Genomic DNA, 15,600 nt, shown 5'->3' on the forward strand with positions numbered 1-15,600 from the left:
AATGACGAATGTAGGTTTGCACTTGCTCCTGCTCCTTGAACTGTTAAGAGCAGGGCTTATTGTAAAGTGATGATCTCAGTTCCTCTGGAGGTGACACTGTTGTGACACTGTTACATGGCCCATTAACAGCGTGCCAGATGGAATTTTGTTCTGTCCTCACACTCATAAAATGATACTCTTGCTTGTGGGAATGACTGTTTTGGGAGCAATGGATGACTTTTAAGATAATCTTTATATAAACTGGAAAGCAATTTATATCTGTAAAATAAATGTGCCTGAATACAATGGCTGACAGATATTTTATGTTCTAGACTGTGAATTACTTGAGCAACATAACATCACAGAGGGACATGAAAAGGGAATTTGTTCGCTTTACGGCAAATTTGCGGGAGTTTAAACATTAAATCTATCATTAATGCAGTTAATAAGTTTGGGGTTTTTTGGTCAGAACAAAATTTTGTCCAAAATACCCATTCATACTTCTTACTGAGGAGTCAGGCTACTCAGACAATAGCAGGTGAAAGTCCAGGGTAGAGAAACCACATCATACCAGACTCTTTGGGCATACATTTTCTTGCCACCTTCTTGGCCATGGAGTAACAGCTCAACAGCTCATGCTGCTGACAGAAAACCAGTGCTATTACACTTTCAGCTGAAATCAGAGCTAGTTATCTGTTTAATAGCAAAAATAAAAGAAGCATGGTATGGCAATCACCACCTTTTGCAATTGTGCTCCTTCATTTTGAAGCTGTGGTCCTAGAAAATAACATGTGATTTCTACCCAAAATAATGCTGGGTACACACACTCCTATATTCAACCACATTCTAGAGGCAGCAATGTTGTGTTGGAAGCAGGCCCACCTCAGGAGACACTTTGGGTTGGGTTTCTATTTCTGCAGTGGTTCAGCAGTTTCCATCTGCTTGATCAATAAGTGAAGCTGCAGGAAGAAGGTTGTCCTTGATTTCAGCACTTTGTGAGGTGCAGAAAGTGATCAGATTTACAGTTGATGTTGCCCTGTAACCAAGACAAATATGAGGAAGAAAAATTCACATTCTCATTCCAAATATTTAATTTTCACACTGTTCATTTAGATTTTTCTCTGTGCTTTTCCTCCAGGTTGTTTCAGTGTTAGAAGGTGTGCTGTCTAAACTGTCAAGATATGATGAAGGTACTTTCTTCTCATCATTAGTTTCATTCACTGTAAGTGTCTGGCTTCTCAAAGGTTCTGTTCTTTCTGTGCATAATTCTGAAATTGTGTTCAATTTGTAGTAATAAGTACTTACTGTGTGTTTTATGCTTAATTTTCTAAAGGTAAAAGCAGCTGCCAAATATGTTGATGTTCCGGTAAGTATAACCCTTTTAGATCTGTTTGCTCTGTTGCTCATACTAATTCAGAAATTAGGGGGGCTTTAGCTCACATTTTTTATTGTTGACATTTTGCTTTCCTACAGAGATTCATTACAGCTTTACATAGAGTATTTAAACAGCCACTCCAGCCCTGAGAGGACGTTTCATTTCCCTTGTGCAATAAGTAACTCTCAAAGCAAACTGGGGAAAGGTTATTCTCAATGCACTTTTTCAGCTGTGGAAGAGTGAGGATTGTAACTTAGATACTCTTTTGTGGGGATAAATTGTTCAAATGTGTAGTATAAGCAACAAGTAAAAGCATCATACTGGAGTATCCATTATTTCTTGATTTCTTATTTCAGGACTCAGGTCTGCTTATTTAACCCCTTGCTTGTTCAATCCCTATTTGATTTAGCATTGGTTGTGCAATGTTAATCTGCTATAAGTAAAAAAATTAATTGTTGGTGTTCTTTTATACATAAAGTCAAAATTCAGCTGTTAAAATATTTTATTAGAGTATGAGAGTAGAATATATTTTCTTTAAATAAGCAAAGTTATGTAATATTGTCATTTTCACTGTCAGTATGCCTTGTTCTCTCATAAGTCTGCATTCTCATCCCTTTTTAATGCAGTTCTGAAAAAAAATCTTGTTTTCCAAACACAGAAAAAATACTACAATTATTACATAAGTGACAATTATTATGTAAATTAAAAATATTAAATAAAATATAGCTAAAGGCCAGTTATGCTAAACTGTGTGGTGCCCAGCAAAACCTTCCACAGTTCTCTCCTGAAAAATGCAAGCTTAAATAATTTTTTTAACTGAATTATTTTTCAGTCCATCCGTGTTAAATAAATGGAAAAATCTCTGTTTCTGGAATTTGTTATTTTGCTGTCCTTATATTTGTTTTATTCATAAGATAAATTGTAACATTTCTGTTGTTGTCAGATGATGTTTTCAGACTATTTTTTTTTCCCGTTTTTTTTTTACCTTTGTAAGTGCTCTTTTGTTTTATAAAAAAGATAAAAGTAGGCTGTCTTTCATTCAAAGGAGTGACCTCATATCAAATCCAGTTAATTTAGTTTACCTTTTGTTAATATGTTGTGCTGTGTAGCTGCCACAAAAGGTCCTTGTTGAGGCACCTAAGACCCAAAGGCCTAAAGAAAAAAATTAGTGGACAAACTAGAAATTCATTGGCTTCTTTCAGGTAATATGGAAAACTCTCCCAATTACATATCTATGAGGAGGAGACATCAAAGTCTTTTACCATTGGCCTGGATACACTGATGTTTAAGTTCACAGTAAAAATGAGACTGAAAAATCCCTTTGCCACAAGCTCTGGGGAATATTACAGATCAGTCGCACAGGGATGCACCCACTGTTCCAGAGGAAGAGGGAGGTGAGCAGGGAGATGTTGCTGGAGCCCCACTGCCCTTCTCACATTCACTGAATGGTGGTGCTTGGCTTGAAGATCAGATTATTATTGACAGGCTATCAAGATCCTTTTGTTACAATGTCTTCACTTCCCAGCTTTGTCACACACCTTTCCCACAGCTGAGCATTTAACTGGACTGTAGTTCCACAGCTGTAAACTACAAATGTGAACCGTGTGGATCTGACCAGGCAAAGATTTTCAAATTCTGGAGGTCTTCTTACCTGGATTGAAAGGTTTTCATAGGCTGGGGGTTAGTTTTGCTTTTTCACATTCTTTTGTTGTGAAGATGCAGTTGAGGCCAAGAGCCCTTCCTGACAGCAGCTGTCCAGTCTGAATTTGGCCTAAAATCTCCAGATGTCAAAGCAAAAAATTCCAGCTGTAAGAGGAGGCTGAAAGTCATCACATCACAAGGTCATCACCTGGGCTCACAGCTGAAGTGAGAAGTGGAGTGAGGGGCAGCACACAGGGAGGAATGTACATTGAGCTCTTGGTAGTGTGACAGTGACCTAGCAAGCCTGCACTGAAGCTAATTAAATGCCTCATGGTTTTATTTTGACCTGATATGTTGTAAAATTTCTTCTTGTCCTTCCTTACCATACAGCTGCATGTGTGAAAGTTGCTTAAATTGGCCAAAGTCAGCCCTTTCTTTTGATGTAGTTGCAAATATGTGCAGACTTGCACGTGTTAGGCAATGACATTCTGCCCCTGTGCCCCACCTCCATCTGGGAGATCACTTGGCACATCTAGGGGAGAAAGCTGGGGGGCTGGGGGGACACAGGGTTTGGGGGTTTGTTTGAGTGTGTGTGGATTTGAGAGTTTTTCATCTTTGACTACCAGGATTTGGCGAACGGTGAAAATATACTGGTTTGTACTGAAATAAAAAGAAGCTAACTAGGCAAAAAAGATGTTAGAAGAAAATGAAGGTAGTACCAAGCAAAATGTTTTAGAGGGAGGATAAGAGTAAAGGGGATAAAAAAGTTAAATAAAAGTAAATTAAAATAGTACATTATTCAAAATGAAGGAAGACATTCCTGGATGATTTTTAGGTTAATTCTATTAATGTTGAGAGAGGGTTTAGACAATAAATAGTTGGACATGAAGGTGCACACTCCCTAGACAGCATCTCTCAATTTCTCAGGACCAGGGTGGGAAAGATAGACACAGACTTGTGGTTCATTTGGCAGATAGGTTAGTAAAAATGCTACCTACCCTTGCTGTCTACCCTCTATTCATTACTCTTGCTAGAGAATTGTGATTAATTACATCCAAGTGAAGACCAAAAAAAGGGGGTTTGTGGGGTTTTTTCACTGTTTAAGAAAATATGCAACGTAAGCCTCAGTTTTTCAGAATGCCCTTCAAGAAGTGGGACATGTGCGGTGCCAAGGATCTCTCATTGCTTTCCCAGCTATGCACACAGGGCTGTATGGACACTATGTATGTTTTGGTAATTGAAACCCCTACAGAAATAATAGCAATAGTGGGAAATTACCCAGACTAGAAAGAATAGCAAGGGTGTTTTGTGATTTCCTAAAAATAATAATGAAAAAAATCAATTTGCTGTTACGCTCACCTTATTGGTAATTGTTGCAGTATTCAAGGCTCTGCAGTGGAAAAAAAAATGTGGCTGCTGTGCAGGTGGAAGAAACCAAATGTTTGGAGGAAAATAATACAAATGTTACAAGTGCTGCATGAAGGATGACATTGGTTGTCTTTTTCATGCTATGTTTTGATAACTGGGAATGCAGAAGCTTATTGGAATACACAACTCATCTAAATCCACTATAATTCTTTGTTAGTTTCTCTTAAAGTCCAAGCAGTCCATAGGAGATGTAGAAGAACAACCTAATCATTTCCTTTTTTTTAATATTCTGTTCACAAAGCCAGTTAATTAATGAGAATAGGGAAAGAATGGAGTAAAATTGAGGTTAAAAAAAAGTATGTTGTTAATCTCAAATGATTATTATTCCTTAATCATGTAGATAATGTCATTGTGTTCAATTTCTCATCATGTAAGTCAGTTTTGCATACAAATAATTGTGTCTTTGGCTGGTCATTTCTACACACATTTGCTGCATTGACAAATACAACCAGAGCAATTACTCATACAAATTGAGCATCCAGTTACATGCTCATGTATATAGTGCTTTTTGTTCAGAAAGGTATGTTTAAATCCCTTTGTAGGAGCCAGTAATCTATGCCAGTTACTTAGAGGGCACAGAAGGAACCTAATCCTCCCTCTCTTCACATGAGCCACCTGTCATAGAGGCCATTTGAAGGAGCCAGGGCTGACAGCAGTGCACAGCTCACACAATGCCAGCCCTCTCGCTCCACTCTTGCCTTTATGTGGGGATCAAAGGTACAAAAAGGGGCCTCACACATGTGCCAGCATTTGACTTACAGGGTCTTGTAGAGGCCAAAGAAGGAACTCTGCCTCCTATCAGGAAGATACACATGGGGACCTTCCAGATACCTTCATTTTCAGATATCACACTTGGACTGCATGGCCTCATTTAGCTGATTTTAAGAAGCAAAAAAATCTTTTTGAGAGAAATAAGTGTTTATTCAGGTGTGGTCATACCATGCTAGTCATTTTTAAGCTGGATTTTCTTTTAGAACTCTATTTAAAAAAATAAAGACCACAGAAGGGGTATTATCCTTATGCTTAGGGCTTCTCCTGGCTTCCTCCTCCTCTGTATACCCAGATCTGAGAACTGGCCCTTCTGTTTTCCGATTTGTGAAAACAAGCTATTGTTGAATTGGAGGGAAAGCCCTGCAGCATCTGCTTTAAGTCAGCAGTATTTTTGAGATACCTCTTAAATGGCAATCAGAAGGACGACTACTAATTAGTAGGAAAGCTAATATAACAACTGTATAAAATACAACTTTATGGAGGAAAAAAAATCATATTTTAATACCAAATTTTGTCATAGGGGCTTTAGTGGTTTGAGGACTCTTTGCACTAAGAATCAAAATCCTGGTGCAGACATTTGCATGCCTCTGTTTCCCTATGAATGCAATGAAACTATATGGGTATGAAAAGGCGTTTGTGTAAATGCTTGCAGAATCAGTTTAAATTTTCCATGAGGCTTCTCAAAATACGCGCATTTCCTCTTTGCCAAAGTTGCTGTTTCTTTTAAAGAAGATGTTTTCAAGGGAGAGAAAATGCATTGCATTTTTTTCATTTACACAAAACAATTTCTTTATAACCATGTGAAATTAAAATGTTACCTTTATAATAGACTGATTCTGCAAATGATGCACCTTCCTCCCTGGCTTATGTATTTAATTTTCTAAGAAATGATGGGGATGATGGACTAGCCATGGGTACAAGTAGTTTTTATTCCAAAAGTATTTTAATTTTGGAATTCCATAGCCCAATGATGAGCCTTGCAGTATTTAGAGAAGAACTTTCAGGCAGTGAAATTTTCCAACATGCTCTTTCATTTTGTGGTGGACACTGAATAAGGAGCTCCTATGTTCCTCACAATAGCCCCCTCCAGCTCATCTCTCCTTTTCATTGCATTGTTACAACCATGCTGCAGTTAAAATGACTCCCTCCAGCATGCAAGGGCGGGGAAAGAAGTGGAGAGGAGAGCAAACACAAAACCGGATGGATTTTGTTATTGCATAGTTAGTCTCTAGCATCTGTTCTCATCTTTGAAACATTGGCAGGAGAGCAACTCAGTCAAACTAGTGTAGTCTGTTGAGACTAATAGTGTAGTCTGTTGCTTTTTGGTAATATAAGTTCATTTAATACTCTCTGATGCTAAGAAATATTCTGTGACAAATGCCAAAGTGAGAATAAACATAACTCAAGCATTACAAATGTACATGATTTTCACTGTGACTTATGCCAAACTGTTGCATTGCAAAATGCTGTTCAGAAACTTAGATGTACCTTGCCTGCAGGAAAATGCCTAATATCAGTGGCAGCATTAAACCCACTGCAATCTTTCAGCAGCAAAATACTGGAATGCCTGGAAATTAAGGCAATGCAGCATTACTTTTCACTAGGTGCTTCAGGCAAATATTGCCAGTGGGAGCCATGCGTGTCAATCATAAAACAGCTTCTACAACATCTTGGAAAAAAATAATGTATTTTAACTTTTTCCTCCGTGTTAAATAGACACTATGATAATGTTTTCCTGTTCAAATGGGGAAAATAAGGCTGTTTCTTTTTTATCTGAATTTATTGCTATGAAAAAGTGCCTGGCAGTCAGGACCCACCTAGCAGTGAATAGTAAGAGACAACCTGCACCTGTGGGATTAGGTGCAGCAGCAGGAAGTAAGAGCACTTGCAGTATATAATTAACAAGGATTTTAATTTTTTTTCCCCAAACAGCATGTTTATCTTGCCAGGTTAACTAGTGATTAACCCTAAAAAAGAATGTGCTGAAGCCTACACCCTTGTTTAAACTCATTCACTCGCCAGTGTATTCAGTTACTTGTGTAACCAGCGACAAAGTAACCCTATTTACAACTCTTAATTTCCTGGTATTTTATTTGATGTCTTTGTGTTTCCAGTTTCTCTATTCATCTCTTTGTCTGGTTCTCTTTCATTTTCAGATAGGCAAAACAGCTTGTCTGCTGTTCTGAATAAAACAAACTTCCAATAACTTTCTATCTGTCATAAAAAAACCCCACCTTTTTTCTTGAGGAAACTTTCAAACAGTATTTTTTTTTAATACTTACCTGGATAACATACCAGGTTAAATTTTTCTCCCAAAGATGTGCAAATAACTCTCATTAACTTCAGCAGATGTTCTGCCAGAAATTCAGAGAAGTTTGGGGGGTTTTTTTTTTGAGTATAGATGTGAAAACTGGAATGCTTTAGTCTTTTCAATTAAATGCCCCATGTGACAGTTATTTAAAATATATCTCAGTTTCTATTTGTTTGTTTTCTAAGGTATATGAAACTTCTTGTTGTTTGTTTGTTTAATTCTGTATTAACTTGGGTTTTTTCTGATGCTTAATAATTTAAAACAGATCAATAAAAAATAGTGTTATCAAAGGTTTCCAAATATCACTTAATCCCTATAAAAAAGTGAAAACATTAAATATGCAGCATTAAAGCTGTTTTGATTCTTATAATAGTTCTCTTTTCATATTCCCCATGTTTGGAGAAAACAAATACATTCAATTCATGCAATATGAAAAGATAATGAAGAATTTGATATACTGTTGGTTCCTTCAGTGTTTAATGTGTACTTTGCCCACCATGAGCAAAGATGATTAACCTTCAATGATTTTGGTGAGGTTTAAAACAGACATACTTCACAGTATTGATAATCTGCCTTACCCAGACTTACTTCTACTGAAGTCAGACACTGTTTAAAAGAAAATTAATTTTTTTCCACAGCAATTTCAAAGATAATTATCCTGCACACATTAAGAAGGATGAAGTGTTTAAAAGAACTGTAATTCTAATTGGTAAATGTCACCAGCTGTTGCAGTTACTCTTACTTGTGTATTCTTTTAATGATTACACTCCTGTGCCACAAGCTACATGAAAATATATTCACTAGGTGTGAAATTCCCATATGTCACAGCTTCAAGACTAGGTAAACATCTCAAAGATAAGGGAGTTAATGCTGATGGGAAATGTTACTTTTTGTTGCTTTGGCTGTCTGCAAGATGAACACTTTTTATTGAACTTAGTAAAAGAAAATATTGTATTAATTGCAGAAAGATTTTAGAATTCAGTGGGAGGTTCATTAATGCATTTGAATGTGTATCTTCAAGAACTATAGAGAGCCTTTCATTTACTAGATGATCTCCTTCACCCATCTCTGGAGATTTCAAAACATTCAAATATTTGAAAAATATTTCAAAATATTTTTCCATTATTCCTCCAAGTTAACTTCAGTCCAATTCCTATAAATTCTGTATCAGGTTTTAGAAAGTTCATAAGGTTTCAACACTGATTGTATTCTCTTGTGCCATCACAAATGAGTATGCTAAGGTAAAATATGGAGTTTTCTGTTTTACATCTGCTTCACTTTGTGATTTGTCTTAAGCATTTTTATCACATTTTAGTGAAGGTACTTTTTTATGAAGGAGATCTACTAATTTCTGCAAATCAGGTTTTCCAACAGAAAATGTTTTGTCTGTTGAAGTCTTAGATTTTTTATTCTGTGCTTAGGATTTGGGTGTGTGTTGCAGATGGAAATATCAGTGGTCCTGCTTTGCTCTCAAGAGTTTCATCTAAGCATATATAGATGGGATAAGTTTTTGCAATGAGCTTTCATTGCCTCTGGAATGCTGGAATGACCAATCCAAATTATAGGAGATAGTTCAGTTTTCACCCTGAGTTTTGGAGATGCTACAAGCATGAAATCTGGCCATCATTCCACATTTAACAGTTACTTTTAAAAAATGAAACTGCCATATATGCATAGGTATAAATGAAAAGGAAAATATTTTAATTTTGGAACATATTCCTCTATATGTCAGTGGGAGATCAGGGTAAAAAGAGTTGAACCTCATAAGCCAGGAGGTTTCACTCACTGCAGCTTTAAGGAAAGAATGCTGTCATCCTCTTACTGTAATAGGATGGCAGCAGTTTCTGGACAAGTTTTAGTTGCATCTCTCCTTCCCTCTTGTGCTCAGACCTGTTCATATAAATTACAAAATATTGGATACAAGATAATAAGAAATAAGAAAAAAAATAAAGTTGAATACTCACTTGCAGACTAGAAAGGAAGCCTTAATATAAAATAATATGTTAATATTTTAACTATATAGGCATGTTCATGCATACAGGCTTTTAAAATCTGCTAAATATTTTACTGTGTTGTTCATATCCTATTTTCAGACAATAACAATGTCTGAGAAATAGACATATCTTATGCTTGGGAATTCAGGGGCTCAGTATAACTGCTTTTGTCCTTCTTCCTTAGAACTGGTAATTATTCTATATGGAGTCTTAGCAAAATCTGGATCCTCTACAAATGTTAAGGCCCGTGTTAAAACTATAATACTATACCATATACTATGATACTATAAAAGTAATGCTATAAAGCATTATAAAACTTAGCATTCTTTTGCATGCCAGGAGCTTTACAAACTATTGTTTGGGAGTAAGTAATACTTTAACAAGCTTGCTCACACAGAGGGCATTTGCAAAAAACTTCCCAAAGTGCCTGTGTGCATTCTTGGTTCCTGTTAGAAAAAAGTGAACTCCTTACCAGCTCTGCGTGCACTGCCCGAAAAGTGCACGTTGCAGGCTGTTAGGAGTCTTATTGTGGAACAACTTTTCATGACTAGAGAGATCCAGAAATCACAGCTGGATTCAGAGGAGAGAGCAGTTTCAGCCACCAGTGTGCCTCTACAGCTGCAGTACCACATACACACAACGTGTCCTAGGGGGTATGGTATAAAAATTATGCCTGCTCTGCTATTCATACAGAGCATATATTGGTACAGGAAGGGAAAAATTTTGGTCTTTGCTCCTCCCCTAGCCATCCTCAGGGCTGACTGCACCAGTGCAACAGTTTACAAAATATGAGTATACAGGACTACACTCAAAACTGCCTTTTTATGCCATTGCTCTCAGGGATGTGCTTGAGCTTAGTTTGAATTGCAGTTAGTTGAAGCTAACGTCAAACACAAAATTCAGCTGTACGCTGGAAGTAAGTTAGAAGAAATCTTATGCAGTGAAAAAGGAACTGAATGCTTTTTTAAGTATTTTCTGAATGTGACAGCAGGATTTGGATCTCCACACTCGGGCTGGAGTGGCTATCTATGAAGGCCTTGCTGTCAAAAACAGGGGAATATGTCTGAGTTAGGCACTGATATTTCCAGAGCCAAGACTTGATTCAACTGCATATGGCAATGTAGATTTATGACTCAGAGCTTCCATAAATTAAAACACGTAGGACCACATTGATAGTGAAACCTCGTGAACATGTTAACTAACCCAGAATTCACAGCAGGTTTTGTTCATACAGTTTGTACATGTAGGAACATTGTAACATTTGTTTTCATCATACTTAACTTCTTTTAAGTCTCAGTTGTTGAGGGGTTTGTCTTTCCATTCCCATTACTTTCTCCCCTCACTTTTTTTTCTTCCAGAAACCAGGAATGGATCTAGCAGACACCTATATTATGTTTGTTCGGCAAAACCAGGATATCCTTCGAGAAAAGGTCAATGAGGAAATGTACATAGAGAAGTTATTTGATGTAAGTAACTAGCCTTGCAAAGTGTGCTGGTGTCACTACTACATCAGAAGGGACAAGCTGGATTTTGATGGTGTTCAGCAAGCTGTTTAGATATTCTTCTCTGCTGATAATTTTTTTTTTTTTTTTTGCTCATTCTTTGCAAGCTTCAGCTGTCAAGGGTGGCCTTTTAAATATTTTCTGCGTGAAACTTTTAAGTGCTGGAAGACAAAATTGGTAGAATATTATTATTTTAAACAGTAATTTTTCCATGGAGTAGTCCAATTATATTCCATCTTTTGATTTTGTTAATGGAGAGGATTGGATTGGTGTGGTTTGTGGATTCCACTGCAGACCAGTAAATTAAGAACTAAATTTGCTAAATTAAGAACTTTTACATATCACTGCCTGCTTGTATACAGAAAGAGTACAGAGATACCAGGTACATCTGTGGGTTTGGCTGGTACTTCTGTGGGATGACTTTTAGAATTTTGTTTTATGGATTTCCGTAAATTTTGTTTTATGGATTTCCATTTTAAGACTTCTAATTTCTTAAAGTTGACATTTATAAACATTTATTGAATTTATGAACTCCTTTTCAAATTTCTAATCTGACTTCTGCAAGCTCAGAGTAATCCTTATCCTCAAGGTGCACGCAATAATTTTCTTCAGCTTTGATAATAACTTCTGTAGCTTCCTCTATTCATTCTTTTGCCCCAATTCCTCATCTTTTTGTTAGAAATGATCACATTTCAGTTCATTCAAGTTCTGACTACTAATTTATGTCTAGTATGTCCTTTTCCTAATTGGCTGAAGGGGAAGCTGTAGGCAGCTGAAATAGTACCTTCTGTATAAATTTAAAGCACTACACATGTAAAATATATGTAAAATAAAAGCTATTTAACTGTAAGCTGGGATCAGTTTACGTGACAATTATCTCAGTCACAATTACATAGGAATTTGAACAGGAAAAGAAGTTATCCCCAGCACTGTGAAATGGAATTTATTAAAAAACTAATTCTGGAACGTAATATAGACTTTGAAATGTGTTTATTTGTGTCATCTCCTAAGTATTTTAGAAAGCTTTGCTGGCAGTTTAATTTAATTATGCAAGTTACAGCAAATGTTTTCATAACAGCAATTCACAGCCTTTACTGTGACACTACAGTTGTGGCAGTCACAGAAGGTCCCATAACATAGACTCTCAGCCATGGCATGTCATGTCAGTGTTTGTTGTTTGTTAGGCTGAGTGGTCAAAATAAGACTTAACTCTCAGATTTTATATTTCCAGACACTCCCAGGCATCTTTACAAAACAAAACAAAAAAAAAAAAAAAAAAAAAAAGTATCATCTGTTTTAATAAGCTAAGTGCTAATATGTGTGAAAAGAATGATTTTATAAAAGCTTTGATGCCCTGCAGGGGTAGAAAAATTATCATCCATCCAGCTGGCACCTTCACAAAGTACTAAAACCGTATTAGCAACTTCTGCTTCAGTTTGCTTTTGCAATGAATCTGCAAGCATATGTTTCATTTTCAAGTTTCTATTTTTTTGCTTTTCTTTGGGGGTTATTTTTGCCTATGTTGTCATTTCCTGAATGTTAATAAAAATTATCTGCCTAAGGCCAAGTCTCACTGGAGAGGCCACATTGACTTTTTTGATGTCAATGGGATGGGATTGTCCAATGATGGGACTGATTTTCAGACTGTGTCAATGTGGGGCACTGGCCAAGGCCTGGGCACAGGCCTGGGAACTGTCACGGGATCCTCCACACCCCTGAGTCACCAGCACAGTTCCTGGCACATTTTGGCTCAGCACTAGCACAGGGACGGGGCTTCAGTAGGGCTGGGTTCATGTGGGTTCAGCTCCTCTTCTGAATGTCATTTCAGCAATTAAGCTTTTCAGCACAAGGAAACATCTCCTGTATGGATACAAGTTCTGATACAGCACTTGCCTTTGAGTTTGCAAATCCTTTTCTGTCCCTTTTACTCAGTAGTGTACATTGTATGCTGCTGTGACCAATGCTTGTGTCTTGTAAGAAAAGAAAAAATATATATTTAATGTGTATTTTTTGTATCAGAGACCTATTTGTGTCTTTATTTTTCTTTCTACATGCTGGTATCACATTTCTATGTAACATCACACTGGGAGATATTATTGATTGGACAGATGCAGCATTAAAAAAGCATTAACAAATATGGATTCTCATAGCATGCAGAAATGTGAAACAAAGTCATCTCACTCTGTTAATTTCCTTACATTAATTCAGATTTAGAACATTATGACTGAGCAAGAATTTGCAAATTATTTTTGAAGTTTTTTTTTAATTATTGTTATTATTATTATTTAAGAAAACCTAGGTACTCTTTTTATAAATTCAAATCTATCAAGTTATATTTCAATAGAAAGAATAAAATATATTCACTTCTTTATGTTAATGTGCTTGAAGCCATTGGACTCGATAGAGCTGTAGATCACAGTTGCTTTCCTCTTAAAACACATTGAATTAGTATCAGCTAAGAAATAATCAGCATAGTGAAAGAGGAATAGGACACTTTCCTGTGCTTCAGCCAGGGAACTACCTCCTCCAGAAAAACAAAAAACCTGACTTTTCTGTGTGCTAGAGGTCTTAGTTGTAAATATAGAGAAGATCAGGCCTGAGACACTTTTTTAACCCAACAAAAATGTATAATTGCAAACTATTTATATCCAGATATCCCTGCTGACTTGATCCAGGGCTGCTGTATGCTAACAGCTGCTATGGTGACCAAGTGAACAGCATGTCTATCAAACAAGTCATGTACATAAAAAAGATCACTTAAATTTAAGAATAATATTGATACAAGTACAAATGTCTGACAGTGAGTTACAATATGTTAAGGCTAGGAGTTGTAACATTTTTAATCTACCTGAGTAGTTTCAAACTGGAGAGAAGACAAAAAATATGTGGTGTTTTATGGCAGTGTTTACTCAGCCTATAAAAGCAGTGCCCTGCTATACAAAAATATGAAAATAAGTAGAATGGAACTTCAGCTTGTGATATGAACCCTTAAATATGAAAGAGGTTCAAATCTCTGGTGACTTTGGAGAAAGACTGGGCTGGTAGTTTTTCTGCACCGTTTTTAAACCATTTAAATCTTGTGCTTCAGTACATCTGCTGATCATGCGGCAGAACCAAGGTGGATTTTTTTTCCTTCATTTCCACTGAAATACTCAGCTTCTGGGTACATTTCATTATTACCTCCTCCAGAAGGACTGTAGACAGCAGGCGGAGTGATATGTCCAGGTGCTCCTGCTAGCACTGGTCTCTCCCAGGTCAGTGTGCTGCCTCCCTGTTCTCAAAACTAGTCACCAGATTTGAAGTCACAAAGATTTTTTCCCCTAGTCTGTTTGTCAAAGACGTGGGAATTTTTTCCTTCCTTTGCAGTATGGGACGTGGTCTTCTTCCTAAAATCAGCTGAGAGTTGTGCTTGTCAAATTCCTTCTGTCACAGGGATTCAGGACATTTGTCTCCTACTCTCATGGAGTAACAGCTTATAGTTTAGGGCACAAGGAGAGTAGTGTTTATTTGTTTTTAACATCACATTTCTTAAAGAGCACTTGAAACTTTTATAATCTATTGCATATGATTGAGCTCTGCAGTAGCTCTGGGTTAATGTTTAAGAAACAGTACATTACTCTAGTTTTAATTTTTTGTAAATAATTTTTTTGATATTTGTTTTCAGAAAAGACAGTAAATCAAGTTGGTAAATGGAGAAATTAAATATTTAGAATATAATTACACAAACCTAGAAGAAATAGATAATATTACTAATTCTTATTAATGCCTCTCTTATTTATAAAGACAATCCATTTCATAGATAATGTAAGAGCATCTGTGCAGCCTATCTAAAAACAGTGCTGCATATCTGATCACAAAATTATATTTTAAAAATACCCAACCATGAAATTCCTGTGGGATCTGGTTCTACCTTTTCAAAATCAATAGGCCTTTTACCATTAACTTTGATAAATGCAGTGCTGTGTCCATAAACATGCCAAGTTATTTCTATTGGCTAGACTGAGATTCATGTTTCTACTAGAATTTTTAAGATGGGACTAAGAAATCTTGAACTCCTGAGCATTGTAATATACATCAGACTTGTAAATTAAAAACTATTTCCTTTAAACAAAATTGGATTTTGTTGACAAACCTCTTGGAAAAGCATTTTTTAAATTTTGCATATAGCTGTGTGAAAAGATCGATGCAACACTAACTTTCTGTAGTGATGTCTAGTTCCTAAGTGCCACCTGGGTAGATTCTCACTTTCTTGCACCTGTGAATTGCATGTGAAGTATGGATATTCAAAAAGAGTCATTCCAGACACTTTTGCTTCAGATTCTTTCTTGGTGTTTTTGCCATTGAGAGCATTATCTAACAGGTTGTATTTGTGTCTGTTGTGGAAAACTTATGGTTTAAACAGATGTATGATTACTCTTTTATTAAGTCTGTATGTGCAGTGAAATCTTTATGCAATAAGTGGTTGATGCTCTGAGAAATAAAGAATGGTTTCAGAGAACAGCTTTAATGCATCAATGTTCAGCCATTGGTACAACAAGGGTTTCCAATTTTTATAGGCTATAATTTCTGGGAAACCTCTTCCCAAGTGTACCATAAACA

General features: G+C 36.4%; 1 protein-coding gene across 24 annotated transcripts in view; it reads left to right on the forward strand.

Moving 5' to 3' along the window:
• The window catches only part of CADPS2 (calcium dependent secretion activator 2), a 287,279-nt gene that overhangs the window by 254,677 nt on the left and 17,002 nt on the right, over nucleotides 1-15,600 (forward strand). For all 24 annotated transcript variants that reach the window (XM_038155811.1, XM_038155825.1, XM_038155814.1 and 21 more), the window contains 3 exons: nucleotides 1,118-1,201; nucleotides 1,313-1,345; nucleotides 10,858-10,965. In XM_038155811.1, the coding sequence (XP_038011739.1) occupies nucleotides 1,118-1,201; nucleotides 1,313-1,345; nucleotides 10,858-10,965 (225 nt within the window). The remainder of the gene's footprint in view (nucleotides 1-1,117; nucleotides 1,202-1,312; nucleotides 1,346-10,857; nucleotides 10,966-15,600) is intronic.

Source organism: Motacilla alba, chromosome 1A (genome assembly GCF_015832195.1).
Source record: "Motacilla alba alba isolate MOTALB_02 chromosome 1A, Motacilla_alba_V1.0_pri, whole genome shotgun sequence".
Taxonomy (NCBI): Eukaryota; Metazoa; Chordata; class Aves; order Passeriformes; family Motacillidae; genus Motacilla; species Motacilla alba.